This window comes from Rhea pennata, chromosome 12 (assembly GCF_028389875.1).
Source record: "Rhea pennata isolate bPtePen1 chromosome 12, bPtePen1.pri, whole genome shotgun sequence".
NCBI classification, from domain to species: Eukaryota; Metazoa; Chordata; class Aves; order Rheiformes; family Rheidae; genus Rhea; species Rhea pennata.
The window spans coordinates 12,230,680-12,258,217 of record NC_084674.1 but is presented as its reverse complement, the minus strand read 5'-3'; the positions used below and the strand labels follow the sequence as shown (position 1 = coordinate 12,258,217).

Below are 27,538 nucleotides of genomic sequence, written 5' to 3'. Positions count from 1 at the left end.
TGTTCATGGTTACACAGGTAACCACACTGCAGTGAAGATGTAAGGACTCCTTTGCCAAATCCTTGCACTGCCAAGACAACATGGTCTTTCTGCGCACACAGTTTCTAGACTGCTCAGGGCAATGATACAGACCCACAACAATTTTTAATGAGTGGATGGTGACTACAAGAGAGGGAATGGGTTTTAATTCTAGCCTGAAACATGCAAGCTGCAAAATTCTTGCTAGAAAACACCAATTTTACTGAAATTCTATTAAAATTGTGTTGTCCAGTTCCCAGTGGACAAGAAATAAGCAAGCAGAAACTTCAGCTTGACAAGTTTGATGTAGAAACTTGGTAATAAAAAATAACACCCACATCCACACCATTACCTTTTTTAATCACTTTATTTGTATGTGTGTTTCTATAAACTTTTTAGCTACTAGATGTTCCATAAACCGTAAAAACAAAACCAGCCCTCTTACCCTCAAAATACAATCCATCCAGCTTGTCAGTCAGACAAAAACAGCACTGCTTAGGTAGGCGGTGTCCCTAAATAACCTCCCTCTGGGCATGAGCCAGCAAGGAACTCAGAGCATCAGACCCTGAGCATCTGAACCGCAGAGAGGAGATAAGTCTAAAGATGTGGTTGCTCTCCCTCCCAAGGGACGAGAGAGAAAGGGGGCCAAGAAAATACTTTCCTTGATCTAAAGTCAGAGCTTGATGGCGATGTTGCGACATCCATTTGCAGGACCTGATCCAGCGACCTCCACAGGCTTCGGACCAGCCTCACTGGCTGTTACCATGCTAGAGATTGAAGCCAATCAAAATACTCGTTCATTACAATATGGCCCAAGTACTCCTTAATGCTTCATTTGCAGAGCACACGAGAGCCACAGGATTGCTTAAAACTGGCTTGCTCACCTGCCCCGGTGCAGGTCTGTGGGTGCCAATTCCTTGGGGCGGACGGAGCCTAGCTATAAGGCACAGTGGGGAGGAGAGGCAGGGTGCTGGGGGAAGGAGGGGAGACCCAATCCAGCCAGGTGACCCAGCTCTCGTTGCCAAGTACCCTGTTGTCCCAAAGGAAAGCACCATGTCGAACTAGTGATGCGGAGCAGCGCAGTCTCTTAGTTTCCCAAGTTCATGTCTGCACCATGGATGAGCCAGACCAGGCGGAAACAGACGGCCAGGAATCCTGTGCCCAAGAGATCCCCTAGGGCAGTGAGGTAGGGGATGGAGAAATTATCTGGATCCAGTGCCTTCCTCCACATCAGGCGCACGATTAAGTCAGCCACGTAGAGCAGGATTCCCACCTAAAGAGAAGTAAGACAGGCCCTGCTGTGAGGCAGCAAGAAGGGACAGAACAGCCTTCCTCAGCTCACAACCAAAATCCTCATGTGGCCAGGGCCAAGGTACCAGGGCTAACAGGGACCTCCAAGTAAACAGCTTCCCCAGAGACTCGCTGTTTTTCACTAGGATGGAGCTCAGCTGGACCTGGTATAGCAGGCTCCCAGCACCGACCACCCCACAAAACCAGGTCCAGCATTGCCCACAGTGCCGTAGCCTCTTGCTGCCAGCCACGCAACAGCGTCCAGCGTGTGAACATGCTCACCTGAACACCTTGCAAGCATCACATTGCCCATAAATGGCAGCCTGGTGACACTAACAGCATCTCCTGTGCTGGAAAGGGATGATTCCCACTTCTCCCGCTGCAAACGCGAGCACTCCCATTGACTTCATCCCAAATAGGATTGCCATGAATATGCAAGCAGCCCCAAAGGACGGGTTTGTAGCCTTTTTTTTTTTTTCTGGACTTCTTTTTCACATTAGAAATTCAGATCTCATCTACTTGTTTTTTTCCTAAAAGTCTCAGTGGACCACTGGAGTTTGAGGCAGTCTTCATATCAAAGTTACCCCAAGCAGCACTGACATATTAAAAAGATTAACCATTTTTTCCATCTCAACAATTTTTAAATCTTTGTTGTGATTTCTTTTAATTCCTATTTCACTCCTGATCCTGATAAACAGATGGAGTAAAAAAAATACTTCTACTAAAGATTAAAGACTCTCTAGTTAATTGAATTATGAAGGGAGAAAGAGATTGCACTTCACATGTGTGGTCCCTCCATGGGAGATCGCAGCACAACAGGAACTAGACAGAGTCGGCATTTCTGAAGGTGAAAACAGAAAGCTGTAGGGGATAGCTGGGGAGAGGGAAAAGGACAGATAAGGGAGGCAATTTAAATAACAGAATCACAGAAACTATAGCTTGATAGAAAGGCAATATGATATGAGGACCACTCCCCTGCTTCAGTGCAGGATCAAGTATGTCCAAATCTTTCCTGAAAGTGGTTTGTTTAACCAATGCTATACAACCCCCAAAATGTAGAAGCCATACGCCAGGTAATTAGTTCCGCAGATTAATTTTTTTTGCTGCTCTTGTTTTTCCCAAGGTCCTTAAACTATCTATTTTCATTTGAAAGCCATGTTTTCTTATTTCATCCCTAGTAACTACATAAAAAATGTTATTCCGTCCCTCTCTACAAAAACTTGGTAGTTTAAATTAAAGACTGTTATGAGACTTTCCTCAAGCCTCTCTTCTCTAGACTAGCTAATCCCAGTCCACTCCGTCCTTCCTCCAAGGTCATGTTTTACAGGCTTCTGATCATTCTCTCTGGGTTCCCTACAGCTGACCAAAATTTTCCCCTTTCATTCTCTCTAGCTTTCTTTATAAATTATAATGGAGGGGGGAAAAAAAAAGTCAGGATGATTGTACTTTTCTCTGCTAGCCTCCACGGCTCCACTCTTTCAAGGTCAATGGTGTTGCTGGAATTCTGCTATTTACCCTGTCATTTACACTACATTTTCATGCTTGGCTCTGCTTGAGGAGTTACCTCGATGCATAAACAGAAGAATACGTATTTTCCTTTACAACTACGACTGTGGGTGCTAAGCGTAGGGTTGTACAAAGGTTAAGAAGAACTGGCTGTTTACACATGCAAAGAATTCACCCAGACACAAGGCTGCTCATAAGGCAAAACAAGAAGCCAGCTACCTTACCCTACAAACTACTGCATCACTGATTTAGAGGGGCAAGTGAAGTCAGAGCCTCTGAGTTTAAGTGGCAGCTGCATGCACTTGTGAGTGAGACAAGGAAGTCTACAGGACAGGCAGAACAGTGCAAGGGATAGAAGTCACAGGCAGAACAAACTGGGTTAACCACCTTTTGGCTACCCAGAACTTTTATTTTCAAAGATGAACTTCTCAGGCTTGGGTTTTCCCTTTGCTTTTCATCTGAATGATCCTGTCCATAGGGATCCCCAGTTCTTCATCATGATGTGGGAAAATGGTTTCCAAAATGAATAGGGAAACCTGATGGCAGGGGTTCACATCCTCTCAAATGCCCTTTACTGGGATGACCAGAGACTGCCTAGAAATGCACGGGGCAACAAAGTCAGTATGGTTATAAAGGGTACCACCTACAGCAAGAAGTACCTCCTTGCTAAGTGAATGCTTGCTGATTCTTTCTGCAGGTCAGCAGATAACGGTAACTTTCTCTTCATTATATTTCCGATCCCATGCTCACCCATAAAGACAGTCAAGCTCATGTGGGGAATCTGGCAATTTTAGGGGAGTATTACTGAAGACAAAAGATGCTTGGAAGGATGCACACCTTGAAAATGGGTCCTTTGCTGGGAATTTTACTGTGACTCTAGGTTAGCCTGGAGATTGTTTTGTTTTCATGGTATCTGAGAAGTTCCTTTTAGATAAGGGGTTGGGGTTTACCTGCAACAAAGCAGCAGTCAGATAAAGTATCACAAAAGTGAAGGATAGAGACGTATGGCCTCCCTGCAGCAGATGGATGGTGTAGAGGAACACGAGGTGCCCTGGGATAACCAGGAGGAACAGGACTCGGGCTGACTTGGAATTCACTTCTGCAGAGGATACAGACAGGAACATCAATCACAGTGGCTGCAGACAGCCAGGGAAGGATAGGACACCGCTGTATACTCATTCTAATGATGATACACAGATCTGGGCTGTCCATCACCACTGAGAAGGGAGGGGAAGGAATTGACAGTTAGCAACCCATTTCTAAAGGATGCTCAAGACCTTCAGCACCAGCCTAACAAATTGAGGAGCAGCCTTGATTTTTTTTTTTTTTTTTTGTAAGCCACTCCCACTGACCACATTGATGATGCCTTTTCTAGATCATGTGGAAATTTGAAACGTCTGTAGTATCGGCCTAGCAGCTTTGTCTGGCACAAAAACTATGTGCCAAAGAAATGCTCCAGGCTGATCCTCTCACTCCACTTCTTCCACACACTCCTCTCAGCTGCTCTGAGCTTCCACTGCTTCTCCTATGCCTTGCTGCAAGCTGCTCTCCCAGTTTTCAGTGTGCTCTAGCAGTAACTCCCAGCCTTGCAGGGAAAAATCAAGGGGAACCCACAAATTTTAAAAGACAACACAGCCAAATTCAGTTTTGCTGATGCCTAGGTTAATCTATTGCTGAGGATGGAGTGATTTGCTGACTGTCAGCAAGGCTATGCTTTATTCACCTCCTCCACTCTCCGCCCTGACTGTGGATAACAGCTCTAGGGTGGCAATAGTTAAAGTAACTTTATCAGATCAAATCTGAAATTATACTCTTAGTGACTTTCTTCTGTGCTCCCTAAAGACCAGTTCCCTTGCGTATCAGTGCAGGAGCAAGTACAGCACAAACTTTCTCTCAAGCTGTCCACTGCAAAGATGCTGGCTTTCTGATCTGAAGATTTTCCTTGTAAGGGGGAAAGGGAGTTCTGCTTTCGAAACCCATCTAGTTCTTGGCCCATCAGGCTTAATAAAAGAGACATCTGTGATCACGAGCCTGAGACGTGGAAAACTAATGTTCAAGATCTACCTGATGAGAAGAAAGTGGTACATGGGTTGGGCCAATTCTGCCTCATCTTGTACGGCAAAACTCCAGGCATGCTCCAGAAGTGCAGGAATGTGGAAATACGGCTGGCCTGGATGGCTACAAGATTCCCTCCAACACCTATGAGGACAAAACACAGTGAACCTGTAAGCTGACCTCATTGGGATAGGAAACATCAGCATAAAATCTAGCCCAAGGCAGGTCAATCCGCATTCACTTTCAAGCTTACTGGGAGCACAGCAAGAGAAAGAGGATATGACCCCAAATGCCAAGGTGACAATACACTATTCACTTAGCAAGAACAGCTCATAAAAATCAGGAAGGCTGCAGTGACCGCCTCCTTTTGACTGCTTTATTGGAAACATTTTCCTCTCCTTCCCAGCCCCAGCTAAAAATGCCACATGGCCTCCAAAGAGGATGTAACTGCACCCAGCTCAAAGCAACCTGTGAAGAAAACACCTGGGGAAAGCAGCAGAGGCAATAGCAGCTGCTGCTCTCACTGCTGCTTCTCAGGTTTACTCAGCCAGGGAGCCATTATTGTTTAAAAGACAACAAAAATCATAGAGAGCGATTATCTGTCTGTCTGAAGGCATCTGACACACTTGTTAAGTGAGAAGGAATCATATGAGAATGAATCAGAGCCCAAATATGTTAGGTAATTAAAAGGCAATTAATTCCTTCCAGACTGATTAATTCTAGCGAACATGAAAGAGCAGTTATATTTTCCAGCAGAAAATAGAGGCCTGATGATCTACAGAGCAAACCTCCATCACCCGGAGTGAACAGCCTAGAAATGCCACAGAAAAGATAACAGTGATCCAGATCCGACAGCCTTTTCATGTTTTCCCTCCCTTGCGGAGGGAAATGCTCCGTCATTAAAAGTGAGAATTGCCAGAGTGGAATCAAAGTGAAGATATCAAGACAGAGAACTACAGCTTAACACAGGCATTTTAAAGCAGCACTCTGAAATGCTTTGCAGGGCTCCCCTGCACACACAAAGTGAAGGGGTGCTCTGTGCAAGGACACAGAGCACCGTGCAACCGTGACACCAGCTCTGCGAAACAGCTCGCCCCACGGACTGACATCTGGGTCAGTCATTGTTCCGCAAAATCGCTCTCAACGTACTTTCCCAACCAGGCTCTTTGGCTGTGTGCTGGAAAGAGTTTGTCAGCAAGGTGGCTGTCTTTATGCAGATCCAGTAAGGTTACAGCTGGATGACACCCTCTGACACTGCAAGAGGACACCATGCTTTGAAGGTGGCAAGAGGCCAAGCCTTCCCTAGGAATGTGGGTTTCCCCTGGAATGTGCCTAGCCTGCAAGAAACATTACAATAGCAGAAAAATAATCCAGTAGATCCTCAGCAAATGCCTGAATCACCAGCAGTTTATACCGGCGTGTATGTAACAAAACACCATGGACTTTAGACAAAAATAAGCATATACACAAAAGGTTTTTATATATATATATATATATATGTATATGTATATGTGTGATATATATGAGTGTGTGTATGTATATATACATACATAAAAGGTTCATGTATTAGTTCTTACTATAACCTTTATATATTAATCTTTATCAACAATCTGTATAGAAGTGATTGCAGAGCTGAAATAGCTGAGGGGAGAGTGACAGGGAAAACGGATTTATTATGACATCCTTAGCAGGTTTGATGTCACGAAAGTGAAGGTGTCAACGCAACTCTCAGAGACAACTATCAGAGGCTGTTAACCTTTCCCACAGCTCTGCCAATATTTTTCAATCCTGTTATTTCACTCCAGCAACACTCCACGATATGAACAAGCAGGGATGTAAAGGGGACCAGTAGTTTCACTTCCACTGGCAATAGGAGCTGGGACTTGAACCTTGACCTCTGTGTAGGGGTAAAAGTGGATAGCATAACTCTAAGGGAAACAAATAAAAAAAATAAATGCATGCACATAACCCCCCTCCAGCCTACCATTAATCACAGGTGTGAAAACTGCCATGCCTTCAAAGTTTGGGTCAGTTACAGTTTTGTCCAGGATCAGCCCACCGATGCTGTTAAAAAATGACAGGCAATGAAGGCAGATCACTCCCTCTTCCCTAGGGCACCTTCCACTCTGTGGAAACAGCCCACTGCAACGGGTTACTGCTTCTTCCCCGTTGCCAGTGCTGGACCGTTTCCTACAGCAGACACTGACTCCTTTTACAGCTCAGTTATAACTGTTAGATAGCCTCCTGGTTTTTGTTAATGGCATAATAAGATCAGGAAGATCCCTTTCCCCACCCTTGAGCAAAAAATGCTATTAGTCATGGAAGCTTTATCATCCTCCCCAAAAGTTTCTCTAAACCTTTAAACAGGATTTACCAGCAGAACTCAAAATCACATTTTTATGAACGACCACATTTCTCACAGGTGAACAGGATTTTTTTTTTTTCTCTCTCTCAGATCTCAGATGAGTCTGAAAGATGTAGCATGGGGGAATGAACTACTCGGCTCTATGCTCATGGAAGTCTCATTTACAACTGGATAAAAATGAGGCTAATAACCATCATAGATAAATGGTTGGACATCTTACCCCTTTTTGGTTTCCTGCCTTGCACTTACAAGATGCATGAATGTGTGAGATTTAAACTGATGACTTATTTCTTCCAATCATTTTAGTAACCCCTATGTGAGATCTCACAGCTAACAGGCTGTTCACCAGAAGTGAGAAGCACTCAACAAGACACCCTTCTGCTGTTCTACCTCCTACGACTCTCTAAATGAACCCATGTCTATCTGCACTGTGTACAAGTGTGCGCATGCAGAGGAGAGTTCCCTCTTGGTTTACCTGCTGATGCTCATTGCAACAATGACCGGCTGCCATCCAGATTTCAGGACTTCAGCAAGGGAAGGACTTTGCTTGGCGATAGCAACCCAGAGAGGAATGAGGACAATGAAGACAGCACAGATTAGAGGAGAAAGGTATTTCACATCTGGTGAGGAAAAGAAATCTTGAATTAACTGCCTCTGGCTCCATGGGTTGCCAAAGTGATACTGCACATTTCTTGAAGAAAGGTAGCAAAGCTTTGGCTCAGACTGAATTTTGTTAACAAAAGAATCACATGAACCAAGATATTCCCCACACCACTACCTCACTCCACCACAGAAACCTGTAAATATTCTGTGAAACTCACTGCTAGAAGATGTTACTTGTAGATGAGTAAGTGTCTAGCTCATCTCCAGCTAAGCAAGACAAAAAGTTAAAAACTTCCTGGCTTCGAGGTACAAACCAAATATCAGGGCAAAGGGGAAAGTCTCTTGGTGCAACCTATTTCATCCTAAAGACAGGGACACTCCATATCTTCACCTAAAGTAACTGGTTATAGGCAATTTTGGTGATAAGCTAGCAGAGTTGGTGAACAGCTGGTCTGCTCCCACAAGGACAAGTGTTCTCTTGCATGTATAAGCCAGTTAAGATCCAGGGTTTATTTCATGCTGGCTTACATGTGTTTCCACTAGGTGCTTTTCCAATCAGCAGGGGTATAACCTTGAAACGACCTTTAGAGGCAAAGAACTTAAAAATAAATAGATGTGCAGCACTAAAAGAAAATAAACATGACTCAGAACAATGAGAAACACCTTCAAGCAATGGGGTGGATGCCAATCCTTTTGATATAAAACAGCTTCTTCAACAAAGCTCCCCATCTGGTCTCTGCGTTAGGGCCAAAGCCAGTGGGTTGTAACACAGACTTTGCAGGTAATCTGGAAGATGAAGCAGGTTCAAAGTGTACATTTCTCAAAATGACATTGCCAGAGCCTCAGGCTACCTGGATGAGACTGCATTGATTTGATGGCATCTTCCGTTTGTCAAGGGCTCTTACACAAAGAGGCATATTCTTTACATGTGACTTTAGTTGGCACTGAAATGCAACCACCTCTGGGATGTAAACGGTCACTGTTTTATCACTGCAGTCATTTAGGTCAATGATGCAGACACACTAAACTGGTGTCTACCAATGCTTATCAAAGACTCCTGCTAGGATGAATAACTTCAGTCTCTGCATGCCAGTTCTGCCACATTCTCCTCTGAGTAGCCCCTAAGTAAGCTGCCAGCCTTTAGCATAGCTCATCTCTCCACTATGCAGAATGGAAAGCACCAGGGAAAATTTCTAAATAATTAAAAATCTCTGCTGGCAAAAGGGTGCTATACATAAGGAGAAGGTGCTGCACTTGACGGCACATCACACCCTAAATTTTGCATCCCACTGTTATTCTTAAAGGACTCATTTCAGCAGGACCTCGCAGAGAACATTTCAACACCCAAGAACCCCTCCTGTCCACCATGCTGCAACACAGATGGCTCCGGGGCTCCAGAGACTGAGAATTCACCCATGACGTGGGTGATGCTGTTATCATTAATCATAGCACAACCTGTTCCTTGCTGCACACTGGGGAAGGAAAACGGGTTAAGACCAACCACCACTGATGGTGCCTTCCTCTCACCTGCTTCACTTCGTGCTCCCAATGACTAGATGTCTGTGGGGTGGGCATTTTCCATCTCAAGGGGCCAAAGCTATTTAAACTACTCTGAAAATATCACTGATGCGTCTCTGGTCATAAGGAGGTTATCATGTTGTTCTGCCATGAACTCCCTGGGAGATTATCAGAGGCAAAGCCACCGAAAAACAAACTAACTTTAGAGAGGCAGGTGCAATGGTGTCATGGAAAAAGCCTATTGAAAAAAATACACCTCTGAAGCTCAAGGAGAAGGAAGCAATGCCTGGGCCTCTGCTTGCAACGTGCATTCCCTTGCTCCCTCACTTGCTGGCATATGGAACTAGTTATGCAAACTGGGAACAGCTGCCTCGGTGACGCTGCTCTCAGTCTGGAGCAACAGTTTGGGTTTCAAATGGTATTGAGCTTGCTGGATCTTTTTATTTTCCTGTTTCTATTCTAAGTTAGGCTCCGGGTAAATAGCCCAGCACTTTACAAGCTACAATTAAACATAAATCACCAAGTTGCAACATGTTTTGAGTTTTCCAGAGTCAACAGGTGCCAAAGTCTTTGCCAACCAGCAGTATGGCTAACCCCATTGCCACAACTCCTACTTAGATTCCTGTGAGTATAAAACAATACAGTATCGTCTCCCTCACTCACAGATGACAATATCATCCTGTTCATCCACAATGCTCCACAGGAGAAGGTATGAGAATATTGTACAGATGCCAAAATGCAGAGATAGCCTTGTGTTCTTCACAAATGGCTTGTTACTACCCACATACAGGAAACAGCTTTGCTGGGGTACCAACAGATGCAGGAACAGAGCCCCAGTGTCACACATGTCAACCATCTGCTCCAAAGCAATGCATAATATACTCTGGCCATTTCTTTGACAAATCTCAGTTATTTTTCTTAGGTGCTGTCTTCCAGTTTGCTACTAAAAGAGAACCAGGAAAAAGTCTCTGTGGTTATTTTCCCATCTCAGTGGGATGACAGCCTGTATTGTGAAACATCCCAGAAATGAGTAAGTGCCCTGCAATTATTTCACACAGATTCATCCCTTTCTTGCTGAGCTACACATCTCTGCTACATGTTGTACCTATGTACTTGAAGAGTGTACTGCTGATTCCTGCCAGCAGGGAAAGGGTTATCAAGTCTCCGAGGCTCGCAGCTATGGGCGTGGCAATGTTGTCTGGATTGATCCCAACTTTCCTTGCACCGATGATCACGCCAATCATCACCAGACCTAGAGAAGACACAGACCAGACAGAGAATGTATCCTGCTGCATGTTGCCCTGGAGCTGCTGTTCAGGTTCCCGGAGGGCCGTGGTATCTGGAAAAAGCAAAGACCAGACTGTTCCTAGTGGGTACTGCCCAACTCAAGATTGGGCATCCCCAGGAACTCGTCCTCTTGCTTACACCAACCTGAATGGCATCACTCTGCCCTTATGAACTTCACCAAAAGCCCAGAGACAGACATGCAAATTCCAGCGATCAAAGGAGATACCAGCAGGTAGCCCAAACATAGACACTCTCCTCCTGAGCAACCTAATCTTTGTTGGCTTGAAACAGGCCAAGGCATCAAGTACACTCATAGATAAGCACATAGCAGGCATGCACCAGCATCCTGGTGTCATCCTCTGCTCTGGATTTCAAAAGACAAAGATATTTTCCGTATTAAACTAGTATTTTATGTGAGTTTGAACAAGCAAGTGGCAAAGAGCTTCCTTACAGTAAGAAAAAGCTGAAACAGCTGTTCAGCCCAGCTATCAGAATAACCCTCTGAGGCCCAAAGTCCTTGGGGCTGCTTTAATTTTCACTGGGTGAAGGTTGATGTAGTGAGCACCTCCAGAATCAAGGGGTGAACATCACCTCTCTTCCACTGTGCTCTAAGCTGCACCTGGTAAAATTCAACTGCTTTTCAGGATTACAGAAGAGGAGAAAAGTTTTGCTTCTCCAAGTAAGTTAATGAGCACAAACCTCTGAGGAATATGTGAGAATCCCTCAGCCACTAGATCTGTCACAGGACTGTGGAAAAGCCACCTGGAATAAACCCTCCCTGGCCAACCTCCATTTGCTGTGACTGGCAAGGAGAGCCTTGGCATAAGACACTTGAAATCTCTTCAATATCTTCCCATGGCTCACAGGCCCAGCAAAGGAAACCTAAAAACTGGTTCCCTCCACCTCACAACCTCTGTGTTTGTTGAAGCCCGCCAAAGTTAAGCGTATACAGGAGTGGAGTCTCTCTCCCTCTAAGAGATGCCATGTGTGCACCTTCCCAGATAAAACATCCCTTACACAGAAACACATCCTCACAGAACACCGCATTCTCCAAAAAAGCTCTTCCAGACACCCATAATCCCTCCCTCCCCAGACAGCTCACCATGTTTCCCTCCCTGGCCATAAAATACTAATTTCCCTTGGTGCACGCCCCTACACTGGCCACCCTTGACCATACCCAGGGAAAGACCTAATGCTAGCTGTAAGCCTTCTATGGTATGGCAACAAGGCCTCCCTATACCACATCAGGTGGGAAGACAGGAGGAAAGAATTTAACGAAAGTTGGGCTGCTGTTTTTCTCTTTTAACAACTATCTCATCCCATGTTTTTCATCACGGGCATCTACAATCACTTTTTGATTCCAGCTTCAGGATATACTGAGTCACTGATGCAATATATGCACTTGCTCTTGCTTGTCCCTTTCACATGGAAAACTGGTTGTACCAAACTCTGCCAACTGTCTCTATTCAGGGTATCATGCTGCCCTCACACAGCAGACCTACAAACTGATCATCTTCAGCTGGTACAAAGATGCTCCTACCCATCCACTCCATGTTTCCCTTGCAAATGTGGATAGCCAGAGAAGTGGACTGCTTGGCTCAGAAGTCAAAGTAGGTGAGCCTCAGAGCCAGCCTCAATTCCTCTGCGGAGCATGGAGTGCCCAAGTCCGTTCTGAGTGTGGTTCAGTGCTGTCTGCTAACAAGCAAAGACTTTATGCATGGTATAAGTTCATCCTCCTGTAGAAATGGGCCAGTATTGATGGTCAATGTGTCACCCAAGCTGAATGGAGAAAGTGCGGGCATGTGTGTGTACATTCACATGTGGCATTTTTTTATGTGCATCAGATAACATGGAACATAGAGCTGCTGTGGATGCAGAGTCTAGCATACAACAGATTCTTGAAGAAGAGGAGCTAATACAGTGTTCAGAGGGAATAAAAGTTGAGGATACCGGACTAATGCTCCTTGCAGCCTTCCTTCCTATGACAGACTGAAGGAATATCAGATGGGCCTCCCAGGAAGAAGGGAAAGGTTTTTGCATACTCTGAGTGCCACATACTTGACCTGAGGAAACAAAATGACTCACCAAGAGAAAGTGCAGCTATAAAAGCAGTGGTCATGCTACTGGCACACAGCACAGCAGCCTGGCTTAGCTCCACAGAGCCCTTAGAGATGGCTCCCAGGATCACAGCAGCTACAGCAGCCAGAAGTCCCACCACCGTGGCCTGGACCTGGGGGCCAAAAGACACCTGGTAAGCAATCATCCACATTTGCTCATAGGCAGCCCTGGCTCTGTGCAACTGCAGCATTACTGCATAGCTTGGAAGGCAAAGCCTTAGAGAGATGCTGATTTAGTATGTATTTAAGCAGTGTCGCTGTAAGGCTCCGCTGAATTCAAAAAAATTCTGATAAAGTTTGGAGAAAAGTTCTGGAAACCTGTAGAGAGAAGATAACATTTCAGCAGCAGACAATGTGTCCATCAGCAAAAGAATACTCCTGGTCACTGCAAAAATGGGATCCCCATCAACACAACACTCTTAGCAAGCTGAAAGCTGTGGAAGGAGATAAGGGAAAGCACAAAGGCGCATGCTGCAAGCCCTGTGGCTTTGCCATGTGCAACCTCTAAGTTGGTCTCTGGATTTTAACAAGCAGAAAGAGCTATAAAAATCACATTTTTCCCATCTCTCCCCTCCCATCCAAGGCTGATTCCCCCCAACATTACCAGTGAATGACTTGCTTTATCTGGGGGCTGTTGTGAAATATGGAATATATCACAGCTCCCCTTGCAAGGGAGGGCATTTTTCTTATTTCAGTTCGTTCATAAAGGCAATGAATGTTTAGATCTGTTTTACAGCTAAGCTGCAAGCTCCAGGGCCACAGGGAGTTTCACTGGTCAAGTCTTGTGCTCTGCTTGGCTCCACTGAGAATATCAGCCCCAAATCGACAACTCTGAATCTAGCACTGCTGAGAGAAGATGCTGTCAGGCTGCAGCATAGGAAAAGGGCTTTTTTTTTTCCTCTCCCATTTGAAATGACTCACCTGGATCAAAGCTAAATTGCAGGTGGCCAATTTCCACTGCTTTTGGGTATCATCCATCTGTCCGGTGTTAGCCTAGGAGTCAAGAGAGACAGCCTGAAAACCTACCCCATGGCATAGGCCACTGCTGAAGGCAGCAAGGACCTTACAGGAAAGGGACTGCTAAAGTCAGAGAGAGGGGAATGCATGTCAGCATCTTCTCATCTTTCCTGCACTTTCTTCTTGACAGGGATCTGCCATGCTCCAGGCCAGTGTCCCAGGAGGCTGGAACAGCCTCTCACTGGTACCCAGTTCATCCTGTCAGCCTCAGGTGTGTTCAGAAAAAGCAAAAGATGAGGATGAATATCCAACACTTGCCATTTGGGCACTGCCTCAGCAATGTAGCGTTGTGCTGGCGGGATGGGCAGGCTCCCACAGGCCAGGCTTTCCTTGGGAAAGGTGCTCCGTTTTGTCTCATTCTCCCAAACACGGAGGTTGTGAGGGGGCTGAGGCTGCGGTTTCAAGACCACGAACAGCAGACCAGCACTGCAGGGCTACTGCGATCTGGCTCGGGGCTAAGCACATCTGCCATGTCCCACACAACCCAAAAGCCGGACAAATCCAGCTTTTCCTCATTCTGTCCCCCTAAATTGCTCTAGGAAGCTCCAATACAAACAGCCCAAAGCAAACAAAACTGCTTAGGGGGATACTGGATCCTGCTGAGAGATCAAATTTAGAGTGACAAAAGCTATCGCAGATTCAAAGAAGCCTGAGGCCACTCAATCCAAAGGATAGTTGGGAAGAAAATCCCTAGGTCTCTTAAATGTCAATAACCATAGAAAAAGCAACCCAACACTCCAGTTTACAGCTGCGGAGCTCTTGCTTTATCTCCTTCATGCGTCTGTCACACGGCCCCAGATATCAGCAATGGGACGCGCAGGGATTAAGAGCAGACAAAAATTCTCTGTTCCAGTTGCAAAATGAGGGCAAAAACATTATTTTAATACTCACACACCACTTGTTTTCACATAGCAGGAAAGGGGATGTCTCAAGCACATAGTATGAGTATATAAAAGCACAGTCTCTTCATGGCTTCTGCTAATCCCTCCCCACCACCTTGAAAACACTCACAGCAGTAGAGAGTCTGGATGCCAGTGTCATTTCAAGATTACCCTTCAGGCCAACCAGGGCAGGAACCAGAATAAAAACTTCTGTAATTGTCCGAAAAACATCCCAGTGCTAGAAGGAAGAAAACAAAGGAAATTACCTCAATTTGTGACGCTATCCTGTCCAATATCATTATTTCAAAGGGGAATGGGTTCCCATCTCACTGCTGCTCTACAGGTGTGTGCTATGCATATGTGGGCAGAAGCTGCTCCAGAGTGGCATTTGGGGAGTGAAGGAAGCAATTTTTAGCTTGCAGTGTTCTTTCTAACCTCACACACAGCAAAGCACTAGCCCAATAGGGTAGGAACCTTCTTGCTGAGGACAGGAGATTTTGGCAGGCTACATATTAAAATGTACCGTTAGCATTACTAAAGAACAACATGAAAAATAATTAGGGTCCACAAGTGAAATACAAGCAGCTCTCCGTCTTTTGTACTGACGATAGGTAATAGTAACACCTATTGCTATGCAGATTCATAAAAGCGCATACAAAGACCTGGAAAGGATTTAACAACAAAGTTATGCCTGCTTTTTTTTTTAAATCAAATTTATAACAAAGTATTTAAGGTTGGGGGTGGGAGGGAAGATTTTTCTCATTGCTTCTCCATTTGCAGTTCCTAAGGCTTTCTGTTAACAAGCATGCTCTCAGCAGAGTTAGAATAAAGATCCTGGATTAAGATAGTCCATAAGCCTGAGCTGCTGGGGCAATGATCCGATTATTATTGCTCCTCTAACGCTGAACTATACAAAGTCCTTGAATCAGCTGCAGCACTAGAAATGATCTGAAACCTTAAGTAACTCTGCTGATTCCTGTATAATTTATCTACCATACAGTGCCTTGGAAGGTAATTCATGCATCCCCTGTGCTGAACTACCGCACATTCAAAGATGCTGGCAAAGTCATGTTGTAGCCAGAGAAGATCTCATCAGTGTGGACCAGCAGAAGCCATCTAGAAGTTCTCAAGGCTGCAGATCTGCTCTGACATTGATTCATGCACTGTGACTGTATCTGCTAGAAAGTATGGGCAAGCCAATTGTCAGATCAACTGAGAGGTGCCCTAGCAGAGTCCTTCTTTATGACTTGTTCACTGTAGCCAGCAGAAGTACAAGGCTCAAATTCAGCTGCAGTATGACGGTGTGGGGGGCAAGTCCCCTGTGCTGATCTGGAATGAAAACCAACTTGACATCTAAGAGCAGAATATACAAATATAAGGGCAGCTGCAATGTGGCAGACCAAAGGTCCACCAAGCCCATCCTTATCTCCAACAGTGGCCAAATTCAGATGTAAAAAAGAATAATTTACAAATAGGACAAGGATATAGGATAACTCTCCTGAGTATTTTCCAGCCTGCAACTGTCTGCCACGGGGTACTGAGCTGGATTACTTTCTGGGCACTTTGTAATGTCTGAGGGACTTCTCTTTCAACTGCTTGTCCAACCTCCCCTTCAACCCACGTGCCATCCTGTGACAAAAGTTTCTGTAGGCTGGCTACATCATGTGAAGGATCATCTCCTTTCATTTATTCTGAACTTGTCACTTGCTAGTTTCATATCATTGCCCCTAATTATGGTGCTAGAGGGCAAAGTGAAGGATTGATCCTTGTCCACATTCTCCACATCACTTGGGATTTCATAAGCCTGAAAACGCCAGGAACCCTGCTGCTGTGCTGTAGGAAGCTGTAGGAACCCAGTAGTTTGGCTGTCTGCTAGGAAGACTTCACAGCTTCCTTCTGGATTATAACAAGGGAAGAGCAGCCAAGCCAGCCCTAAGCACATGGTGCAAGATACCTGCTCAGAGCTGCAGAAAACAGGCAAGACATTACTATCAGTGCAAAAAGGCACTTTTTCTGGCAGTGATGACCTGGAAACAGACATGTTCCAAAAGGCTAGAAGCTACTTACTGCCAAATAAATAACAAACAACAATAGAATAGTCACCTTCCTTGACACACTACAGTTTTATCTGAATTTGTTAATAAGAGAAAAGCTACTGGGGTGAGCGTTTTACTTAAAGATTCAAACCCCCTTTTCTCCTATCTCTTTAATTATGAATAAAGAAAGTTCTGAACACATACTTGACACCTTCAGAAGAAACAAGAGAAAAAACAGGCTTCACAGTCACAATATAAATAACCCAAACATTTAAAATAAGCACATACACAGACATTCACATATATGACCTTGCATATTTTGCACATAAAAAGACATCAATAGAAAGCAAGAGATAAACCCAACTGTTTGTATTTTCCATGTGGGTCACCTTTGGGAAGTGTCACTTTATTATATCAATGTGAGCTCCAATCGTTGTGTTCATGAATAAATTTTGCAGGTTTTAGGCAATTATAGCCGAAGATTTAACATGTGAGGTATGATTCCTGGGACTCTGCTTTACAAACAATTACACTGAAAGGCTTTGGACAAGTAATAGAAGTCAAACAATTGTACAAAAAAAAAAAAAAAAAAAAAAAGCTGATTTAATTGTTTCTGTTTAAGTCTCACTAGTGATCCCCAAGAGCCTAAGGACAGATTCAAAGTCATTTACACCACAGTAGCTAAGGACTCCACTATAATGGAGACTCTACAAATACAGAACAAATAGATGATCCTCGTGCCATCACCTCTCGTGTCAGCAGGAACAGGAGGACACACATGGCAGGTTAGCGCTGTTCTGGCAAGGACCTGCCTGAACAAAGACAGCTGGATCAGATCTAGAAAGCATCTCTGTCTTTCACAGTGGAAACTGTGCTCGAAGGGACAGGAACAATCCCCTGCAGCCCTGCAACGCAAACAGGGTAACGAGCCAGAATGCAACTCTCTCCCATTTCACGCCCCATAACAGAGTTACGGCCCTAACTCACAAAGCACAGCGTGAAAGAAATTTGGTCTCACCACTAGTGCAGCTGGTCCACCTGACCCCATGATCCCCATGCCAGCCAGATCTGCTCCCAGACCGGAAGAGACCTCTATGATGTATCGAGACGGACTCCCCAGCAGCAGCTTAGCCCTGCTGTCCCTCCCTGTGCTGTCCTCACAGTCCAAGCCATCTCCTTTGTTACTTATCCTGGGCATCCATCCTCCCATGGCAGCAGCTAAAAACTTCACACTTTTTCCACTGCCCTAAACAAGTCAATAGAAAGATCAAAAGATCCTGGACCATGAAACACAAGCCACTTCAAAATCTCTTTCAATGCTGATCATGTCACGGGTTTCTATCAAAAAAGGACAGGAATCGCTTACGTTTGTGGCTTTTACTTGAACCAAGTTCCACTGCAGTGGATTGGAGGGCGAGAAAGAAAGCAAAGATTTCTTCCTGAATTTTCTGTTTTGAACTCCGATCTTCAAGCTTCAACTTGATTCTCAACCTTACTGTAAAAGAGTGGGCCAAACCCTGCAAGGTTTGTGCCTCCCCAGCAATGCCAGCCAGCCTGGAATCCAGATCAACCAGCCAGCCAAGGATCACTGGAGCGGAGGTGGAAGCATCAAGCAAGAAAAGAGCTTTGCCATGCTCCGGGCTCTGCTCAGGGACTGCATCATCTGCACAAGTAAGAAGAGAAAATAGCAAGTAGCTATTGCTTTGGGCATCTGTATGTTATGGTGTGAGAGACCCAGCTGGTGACCCTTTGATATCAACCTGTCTGGATATATTTCTCTTTGATTTTTTTTTTTTAAAGTAACTTCAGAAGATCTTGGTTTAATCACTAGACAGATGACAAATACTGCTAAAATTCTGAAAAGTTCGAAGGAACAGAAATGAACAATTTCTACCTTGTTCTCATCTTTGTAACAATGTCAGCCCTGCAAATGATAGGACCAGCTGGAATCCCAGCTCAGAGGCACTGTATTTCTGAGTAGGGCCATTAAACTCACATGCACGCTTTAGATACCACTTTTGAGCTTGCTCACGTCATCTCCCTGGCAAAGGCAGATGTAGAGTTTCCTAACAATGTTTTGCAGTGACTGGAAATAGTCTAAAACACATTCTTCAGTCAGATCATTCCCTACAAAAAGGGCAAATCACAAACTCCTAGAAAAGCCTCTAATCTCAGCAGTGTGAGCCCTCATGATCACCAATGTAAGTCTTAAGATATCTGGCATCAGCAAACCAAATCTCGTATTTTATTTGGATAGAAGAGTGAGTTTCTGCTTCTCATTGCTTCAGGAAGACAGGCAGAAAAAAAATAAGCAGCTCACAGATTAAAAGGCTCAATCCAAGTCTTCAAAGGCTAGAATGCTGGATTTTTCCAGCTACTGGGTTTGTTTTTAAACGCAGACTTGTTGACATCACGGCAGCTTACCTCAATAACATTTCTCCTAAGCCAATTGCAACTCTCAGTCCGCTGGCTCCCTCCTCTGGGAGTTTGGGAGCTGAACCCATTGACTGATCACTTCTATTTTAACATAGTTGAGAAGTCCTTTACCAAGAAATACATTATTACTTGTGCTTCAGGCATGACCCCATTTATGAGAGTCTAGTGAGTAAATACACCAAGTGGACTACAATCTGCTATTTAAAGGACACAGGCAACACAGATATACATGGTTTGCATGTTCCATCAGTTCTAACACAGCAGCATTTGAACAGAGCCTGATTCTTAGGCTTTGGAATCACATTGAATTTCTTCTAGACAAAGACCTGTTTACCTGCCAAGGGTACAGAATGGGTACGTACTACGTCTTTATCCTTCTCTGAAATAGCTAGCCAAAGATAACTGCTAACTACTAAAACAACATCTTGGATAGACTGAGAACTTCTGTAATGCTGCAAGACAGGTCTGTGCCTAACAGCACAGCACAAGGTGGAGATGACAAACACAGCATAGCAACAGTGTGTGCCACTCCAGTTAACCCTTCTTTATTTGATATTCCTCATATTCCCCTTAATTCAACTTCTCTGCCTTCTGTGTTTCTTTCAATGCAAGAAAAGCAGCAAGGTATTGTCTTTCCAAATACTCAAGTGGTCATATTTAGCTCCTGCTGTGGTACTAATGCCAGAGAATCCAATGCACTCTAGTGAGCTCAGAGTGCAGGATATATTCTTGGGAAACTCTGTCAGCCCTTTGATTTGTAAATCCAGTGGCATTAGATGCCCAAACTAGAGCAAATACTGCATTTCTATTGCTGCCACCAGTACAATTAAGACAGATGGGAGAGATTCTGGTTGTGGTTGCAAGGGTATAAATCTAGCATAACTCCCTGGAAGTTAACAGAAATTATTCCAAACTTGCACCCACCTCAGAATCTGGCCAAGAACCACTCAGTTTGTAGGCAATGATAATCTTTTTATTCTGGCATGTCTCTCATAACAGTATCTAAATGCCTTCTAGACCAAAGATTACATTAGGTTGTTCGCAAAGAACTGAAAGCATAAACTTGTCCTTAAATGAGACAAATAGTTAATAATAACCCTGACCTAGATCTGCCTATCAGAGTTTTTTGAGGGAAAGAAATAATACCATGCAATAGAGGAATATGTTGCAGTTTGATCTCAGTTGCTTCATACCAGTTGCCTCCAAGTGTTTAGCTGGATACAACGGAAAGAGCACTCAATCTAATGCACAGAGGGCAGTATCAGGCAGCCTATCTGAAAGCCACTATCCCACTTTGCAAGGAGCCCATTTACTGATCTGAAGATGGATACCATCTCCCAGTGCAAGCAAAGCCTACCGCCATCCTGCTGACTGGCTGGCAGGACCATAAAACATCAAAAATAAAAAACAGAAATACTCAAGGTCAGTAAAATAATCCACCCCTTCGTTATTAAGGAGCCTAACTACATGTACCTACTTGTACAACATCCATCAGGAGGCCAGCAGCTACCATGCCCAAGCCAGCCAGAAGAAACGGCAAGAAAATCTGGGAGGCAATGGAGAATGAGGTCTCTGGAAGAAATCCATTAGCTGATCTGGTCAACTTGCAGGTGAAACCTCTCAGCTTCTTGCCATGAAAGCACAGTTCCAATTGTAACTGGGTGACCACCATGGTCAAACAGTGCTACCCCATGCTCAGCACAGAGAATGGCAAGGGAGATCAGGACATCACACAGATCCTCCTAGTAAATCACTCCAAAGTCAAAAGAAATGTTTTCCTCAAACCACAGCAATGATGACAAATTTCTTCTCCTCCTCCTCCAGTGCTTCCAGAGGGATGCAAGCAAGGGTATCTTCCAAAATCAGTTCAGCTGGTTTGAGTCCAGGTGGCAGCGAACTTGATGGACACTATTTCTCCAAGTTATATCCAGAGGGGAATTAAAAAAATACATATAAGAAGATTGTGGAGATGTCCATGGATGAATAGAAATGAGCCCACACCCCACTCAGCTCCCACCACCTTCGTAAAAACCAGAAAGACCTGCTTGGGCTACAGCATTCAAACAGTGACAGGTCATGCAAGAATCCCTCAGCACGCTCAAACACACTAGTGTCCTTTCTCCTCGGGTTACACTTCTTGCCTGCGGCTAGCCTTTGATACGATGGTTTAATATATAAGCCTACTCTGAACCAGCCCCAGTTCCCTCACTCCCACCATAAGCAACACTGAACTTTTCTCACTGTCCCAAGGCCGAGGAGGTAGGGAGTTAACCACCAGGTTCTGCTTTGCTCTCCTCCAAGGTGAAGAAAGGTCAACGAAAACATGAGTCCACACTTCTCGTTGCTGACAGTCTTATGCTGGTACCATTCTCCCAGGCAAGCAACAGAGCTAAATCAGCAAGTGCAAGAAGATCGGCCCCTCTAGACTCTGGGCTTTCCTGTCCCCTTCATGGTCTCAGCAGAAGGTAACAATCAGTGTATGCCAGCTATACCTCTGAATGACTGGCTTTCAGAGGAGAAAAAAAAATGCAGAGAACTAGCCAATAAGCTTCAAAAGCGAACACCCTTATCTGCTGTCATCACTTCAACTTTCTGCTAGTTTGCAAAGGCCAAGATAAGAGTCATAGCCAGAGCTTATTTAAGGTAGCTCCACAATCTAACTACACCACAGGCAAGGGAGAAAAAGGGCAACCATTTCCAGGGCATGCTGCAAGCTCATCTCTTTTTCTGTCCTAAAGTAAAACACATTGCTTCTGTATATTCCCAGGAACATACTATCTTTGGCCCTAGAGGCGGGGGTCTCATCCCGGTGTCTCCACAGTCAAACGGCTGACACACGTCCAGGAATCAAAGCTACATCATGGCCATGGAATCTGCATCCTGCTCAGTAACGACAGGAGAATATTCTGCAACTTGAAGCCAAGCACATGGGGAAAGGAGTCAGGGTATTCTGTCAAGGTTCTTCTCTAATAATTTAGACGAGCTACTTGGATCAAAGGGTCAAAAGGCTTTAAAAGCACAGTTTAGTATGAAAGGGTATAGGACTGGGTTAGTAGGTCAACAACCATGCTTTTTTTCACTATTTAACCACAAGTTCAAACACAGCCATACCCTAGTGAAGGCAAACTACTAAAACTAAGTGTTCAGTTGTAGGTGTGAAACATAAAGGTTTCTCAGTTCAGTTCAAATTCAATGTTTAAATTACACTGCCTTACTAACATTACTTACTTACATTACTTACATTACTTACATTGCCTTACTACATTTTATACTAACCAGTCCATTCCCTGATATTCTCTGCAAAGAGATGTAAAGATTAACGGGCTATGGACTCTGCCCCAATGACAGGCTCCCCAGCTTGCAGTTAAGTGCATTGGCCAGATTAGACAGAACAAGGTATACTTTTGCCTTGTAGATAAATAGGGAACTTAAGAAGCTCTCAGTAATTTTGGATGGTGCATTTCCTTTAGTCTAAATGCATATCAACCAAAGACGAGGCCTAGGGGGCTGAGATGGTACACACATCTCTACAGAAGCATTACAGGTTGCCTAAAAAGAGCCCTAGCTGTTGATGTGGGACTCTGTCCTCTGATACTTTCTAGGTTGCTATTTTGGGACAGCCACATGCGAAGCCTTCTCTGCTCCCCATCTGTGTGTCTCTTCCACCTAACAATGCTTTGTTGAGCTGAAAGCAGGAAAGGGAGATCATTTCAGTTAATCTAACTGGAAGAAAATCCACAATGGCTGGAAGAAGGATGTTAATAAAAATCCCACAATAAACACACGTAATCCAATCTCGTACCAGCCAAGAACTTAGAAGCAACAACACGAAGGCCCAGTTCTGGTTAGAAACTCACAAAGTAAATAAAGAATAAAGGACAAGTTCTGGGCAGCAGCCACTGTTTTTCAGAGGTCTGATAATGTGCATACGTAGGCCCAAATGTCACCTTATCTGCTGACTGGATTACTGACAGGCAGAAACATTAGAGTGAAGGAACTATCAGTGATCTTGAATGATTCAGATACAATTTGAAAACACAGCAGCAATACATCCTGTATTAAAACTGCAACCTGCCAGGAGTTATGAGTTTATCATGCTTCAGCTTACTCTGTTTCTAAGTAAGCACCATAAAAAGCTTTCAACTGATGAATCAACATGCAGAGAAGGTAACTGATTCAGGCGACTTGTGTATGTACACTGGGTCATTGTATTATACATTTAAGGAGTCTCTCATAAAGACTTGCACCATATGTACCAGCAAAGGATGTATACATTTTCTGGCAAAGAGGCATACCAGATTTGTCCACAAAGAGATGCACCCTATTTGTGAAGAAAGAGTGTTGCCAAGCAGCAGGAAACAAGGCTACACAACTAGTTGAGAAAAAAAATGACCCTTACAGCTGCACATCCTTCATGGCAAAATCTGGGGAAATGCACTGCTCCCCTTCTCTGCATGCATATACACTAAATTCCTAACCTTGCAAACTAGTCAACAAGCAGCATTGCCCTGGAGCAAGTAGGGCAAAAATAGTCTCTCTGGTGGGGCCCTGGCCCTGCTCTGGGCCTCCATCCACAGCCACAGTACAAAAGCAGCACAAAAAAGTGACTTGTGCCAAAGAACACAATTTCAAGCATACTTTTATCATATCTGCAGTGGAGGGACAGGGATACTGGTGATGACTTATAACACAGCAGTGTTAAAAGACAGCACAATCCTGACCTCTAGACCCACAGGATGCTAACACTTTCCAGGAACCCTAAGACCCAGCTATCAGAGCAGTATCACTTCTGATTCTTCTAGCTCTATATCAGCTCATAACTATGTATTTTTTCTGTTTCTTACCTTGATCTTCTGTTTCCTGCTTTAGGAAATGACAGGGAAGAGAGTTTAGATGGAGAGGTTGAGAGCAAGAGGACTGCAGGTGCTAGGGGCCAAAGCCATGGACCATCTCCCAGTGCCCCACAGGCAGCAGCAGCAGGGGCAAAGGCAAGGGCTGGCTGGCAGACAGGGAGGACAGATCCTAGCAGCAGTGAGCACACAACGAGGTGCACTCGAGTGGTCCTTGCTCACACATGAAATGCCGCTGTGCTAACAGCCAAAGGCCTATTTTTGCTATGTGATATTGGATGGGTTGATTTCCCAGGCTTTAAAGATTAACATGAAGGCTTTTTGTGAGCTCTTTATTTGCCTGAAACAGAAACCAGATTTCTGTGGTTTCAGAGAAATGAGGTTTACTTCACGTTATAGTCAAATTAGTGGCCCACTCCTTTCTCAAGAAAAACACTACAGGGAAAAATAGTCTAAGAGTGAAAAACATCTCAATGCTATAAATCTATCTGCAATCTATTTTATACCTTAATATCTCAGGCTAGGAGGTAACACACATTTAATGTCAGAGACCCACAGCGATGGGCAGGACCATCTAAACAGTCTAAAAATAAACTTGAAAGTGGCTGCTCAAGGCTCGAGACTCTCAGAACAGTATCAAAGGAGACAAACAATAGTTGTGACTGTGTTGGAGATTTGCCTTGGTATTTTCTCATCCAAGTAGGTATTCTGCGAGATATTGAGCACATGCTGAAGTCACTTAAGGATATCCTGTCACTCTTAAACCTTTATAGCTTTTTAGCTTAGGGAGATCAGCTGAGAGCTATTAGCAAAGAAACATAGCTCCAGATATGTGAAAGCTGTCTGTGCAAGCACAGTAGTTTCAGTGTCACTGTACCAGATAGCTCAGGTCAGTCTGACCCAACAGCTAGCTAGTCAAATAATAAGGGTTAACAAAAAGGCAGAGAGCAGTGAGAGTAATCTGGAGCACAAAGACACAACAATTTTCATTCTGGAAAATAACTACAGCTTTAAACTGCCTAAAATTAAGTCCTCATCACTACTTTAAAGCTCTCCATTGTTTCACTATGAGAGGCAAGGTCTGGTTCTGACTGTCACAGAATTGCATATCACAGACTAGAAAGAGACTCAAGGATTTAAGTGATTGCTACAAGGCCTTAGAAAAGGGAAAGCGCCAGCAAGATGATCCTGGCTGTTTGAGGTGTTAACAGTGCTGGGCTGCCTGGATCCTTGAGCAATGAAGGAGGGGATGCAGAGCTTTCCAAAGCTATGTCCAGGACCAGGAACAAAACAGCTATATTCTGCTGCAGGAAAGTGCTGTGCAACCACAGCCCTTGGGGCTGCAGCTCAGCCACCCTGCTCCCGGGACCAAGCTACAACCTCGGCACAGGGCTGCACTTTCCCACATAAGTGCCTCAGCTCATTCATACGTTCTCCAGCACCATGCTGCCTTTTGCCTCCAGAGGACATAAAGGACCAGAAAAACACCAGACGCACTCTCCTGAGAGCTGCACAAAGTAATTACGTAATAGATGAAGGATACACTGTATGAGAAACTGCTGTAAATTCACCATTGCCATCTCCAGAGCAAATCCTCTGCCTCTGAAGATAGATCTCCCACCTTGCCCATTCCAGGTATTTCAGATCCGTTCTTTTCCCTTACCTGAACGTAATCCAAAACCATGCCTGCCAAGACCATGCCAAGCCCAGCTAGGAGGTACGGCAGAAGCACCTGCAGGCAAATTGCAATGGCCGACTCTTCCTGCAACTTTGCCATGGCCGCTTTCTCCTCAGCCAACAGCTTCTGCTGTGCAAGCAAACAGGCATCCTCTGCCTCCTGGCTGCCAAGTCGGCTGTCTCTGTGTTTACCCTTGCTCTTTCCTTTGTGCCTGGATCGCTCTCCATTCCTAGTCCTACCCTCTTTTCTCCTCTGTCGTGCTTCCTCACCCTTCATGGTGGCTTCCTTGAATCACAGAATTATTCTGAAAAACAAAGCCAGAAACAAAGAGACAATGAAAGAAGGTACTACATAGGTCAGGGACAGAAAACCCTTCATTTTTTTTGCCCATTCCACCAATGTGATACCAAAATACCACTAACTTGCCCAACCCTAGACACAACCCATTTGCCGCTGGCCCAAACGCTGGAGCTCAATTTACCATCAGCTTTGTGCTGTAACAAACTGATTTCCCTTTCCGCAGTCCCATCTCTCTTGCCAGGCCTGCAGTCACATTAGACTGCTGCCACCCAGGAAACATCTGGAAGGATATGCAGGATGTTGCATGCAGCTTGAATTCTTGACCTGCCAGCTCCTCACGCTGGAGTCACAGGAACTGAGAAAGCCATCAGAATCCAACCCTTTGGAGAGACTGAGCCTTGGCCATCAAATGGGATCAATGTGCATCTTGTAATCCAGCACAGGGCAGTGCAATCCACAGCCAGCACAGCACAGACAGCTGTCAATCACTCCTTGATAACAGGGGAGCTCTTTTATCCTCTGATCTGTACACCTTTTCTTCCTCTTGCACCTTGTATGACACACGCACGCTCACTGTGCAATTCGGTATCAACAGAGCGCCTCCCACAGCCCCACGGCATCTCATTAAAATAAATAACCAGGCAAAATCATTACCAGTCACCCTTTCCTTGTCCGTACACCTTGATCCCTTCGCGTAACTACCATTCATCCCGACTGCCCCGCTGCGCAGCCAGCGCCCCAAATCCTTCCCCACCGCCTCCTGCCCGATGTGCAGTGATGCTGCCATTTGTAGGACAGGCCCCAGCCACCCTAAACCCTGCCCTACCCCAGCGACCATCAGTCCTCCTCCCGGCACACGTCTGGGGAGCAGAGGACGCAGCTGGAAGATCCCAAACGCGGCTGGGGCGGGCAAGGGAGGACAGCCCAGCCCAGGGTCCGTCCGCCCCCGGCCACCACCACGGCAGGAGGAAACCCGCACCCGCAGCACTCACCCGCTCCCTCGCCCTGCCTCGGGCAGGGGCCGCGGGCGCAGCTGGAACGGATGCAAGCGGGGGGAGGGGGGGGGGAGGCGCGCGCCACATGTGGCGGGCGGCGGGCGCGGCTCGGGGCCCGCCCTGCGCCGCCGCCGCGGGTTCGAGCCCGGCCCCCGGCGGCGGGCGGCGCCCTGAGTGGCAGCCGCGGGGCCGGCCCCGGCGGAGGCGGGCGCCGGGAGGCGCGCCCGCCCCCGCGCTGCAGCCTGGCGCCTCCCAGAAATCCCCACCAAACCGTTATTATTAATAATTATTAATATACTCGGGGAGCCAGAGGGCTCCCGGGAAACAGCCCCCTGGAAGGAAGCACTTGGGGGTACTAGGGTACGTCGCCCTGCTCCTGGCTGAGGGACATGCCCAAGTCTCCCCCGACAGTATCTGGAAGGCTTTAAACTTTCAGTACACGCTGAGCAAACAACAGTTGCAATTAAGAGTTGAGGAAAGACAATTTTCTTTTTTTTTCTTTCCTTTTTTTTTTTTTTTTATTTGCACTTAAGAGTTCTTGTTTCAAGCTCCCTGTGCCAAAGCCTGGCCCCACTGAAATCAGTGG

The 27,538-nt window shown here is 45.3% G+C and overlaps 1 protein-coding gene across 7 annotated transcripts; it reads right to left on the bottom strand.

Moving 5' to 3' along the window:
- Positions 1-366: 366 nt before the first annotated feature.
- SLC41A3 (solute carrier family 41 member 3) lies at positions 367-27,010 on the bottom strand. Of its 7 annotated transcripts, none has more exons than XM_062585732.1 (11): positions 26,950-27,010; positions 25,643-25,961; positions 14,788-14,895; positions 13,681-13,752; positions 12,728-12,872; positions 10,461-10,607; positions 7,710-7,854; positions 6,854-6,933; positions 4,879-5,013; positions 3,765-3,913; positions 367-1,291 (listed from the first exon to the last, which is right to left on the bottom strand). In XM_062585732.1, the coding sequence occupies exons 2-11, from the start codon at positions 25,931-25,933 to the stop codon at positions 1,106-1,108; spliced, it is 1,458 nt and encodes a 485-aa protein (XP_062441716.1). In that variant the 5' UTR covers positions 25,934-25,961; positions 26,950-27,010; the 3' UTR covers positions 367-1,105. The 7 variants fall into 7 exon arrangements, with proteins under 7 accessions (XP_062441716.1, XP_062441720.1, XP_062441717.1 ...); XM_062585736.1 differs by lacking the exon at positions 26,950-27,010 and adding an exon at positions 20,607-21,037 and having other exon boundaries at positions 25,643-25,660; XM_062585734.1 differs by lacking the exon at positions 367-1,291 and adding an exon at positions 2,410-3,408.
- Positions 27,011-27,538: the final 528 nt, after the last annotated feature.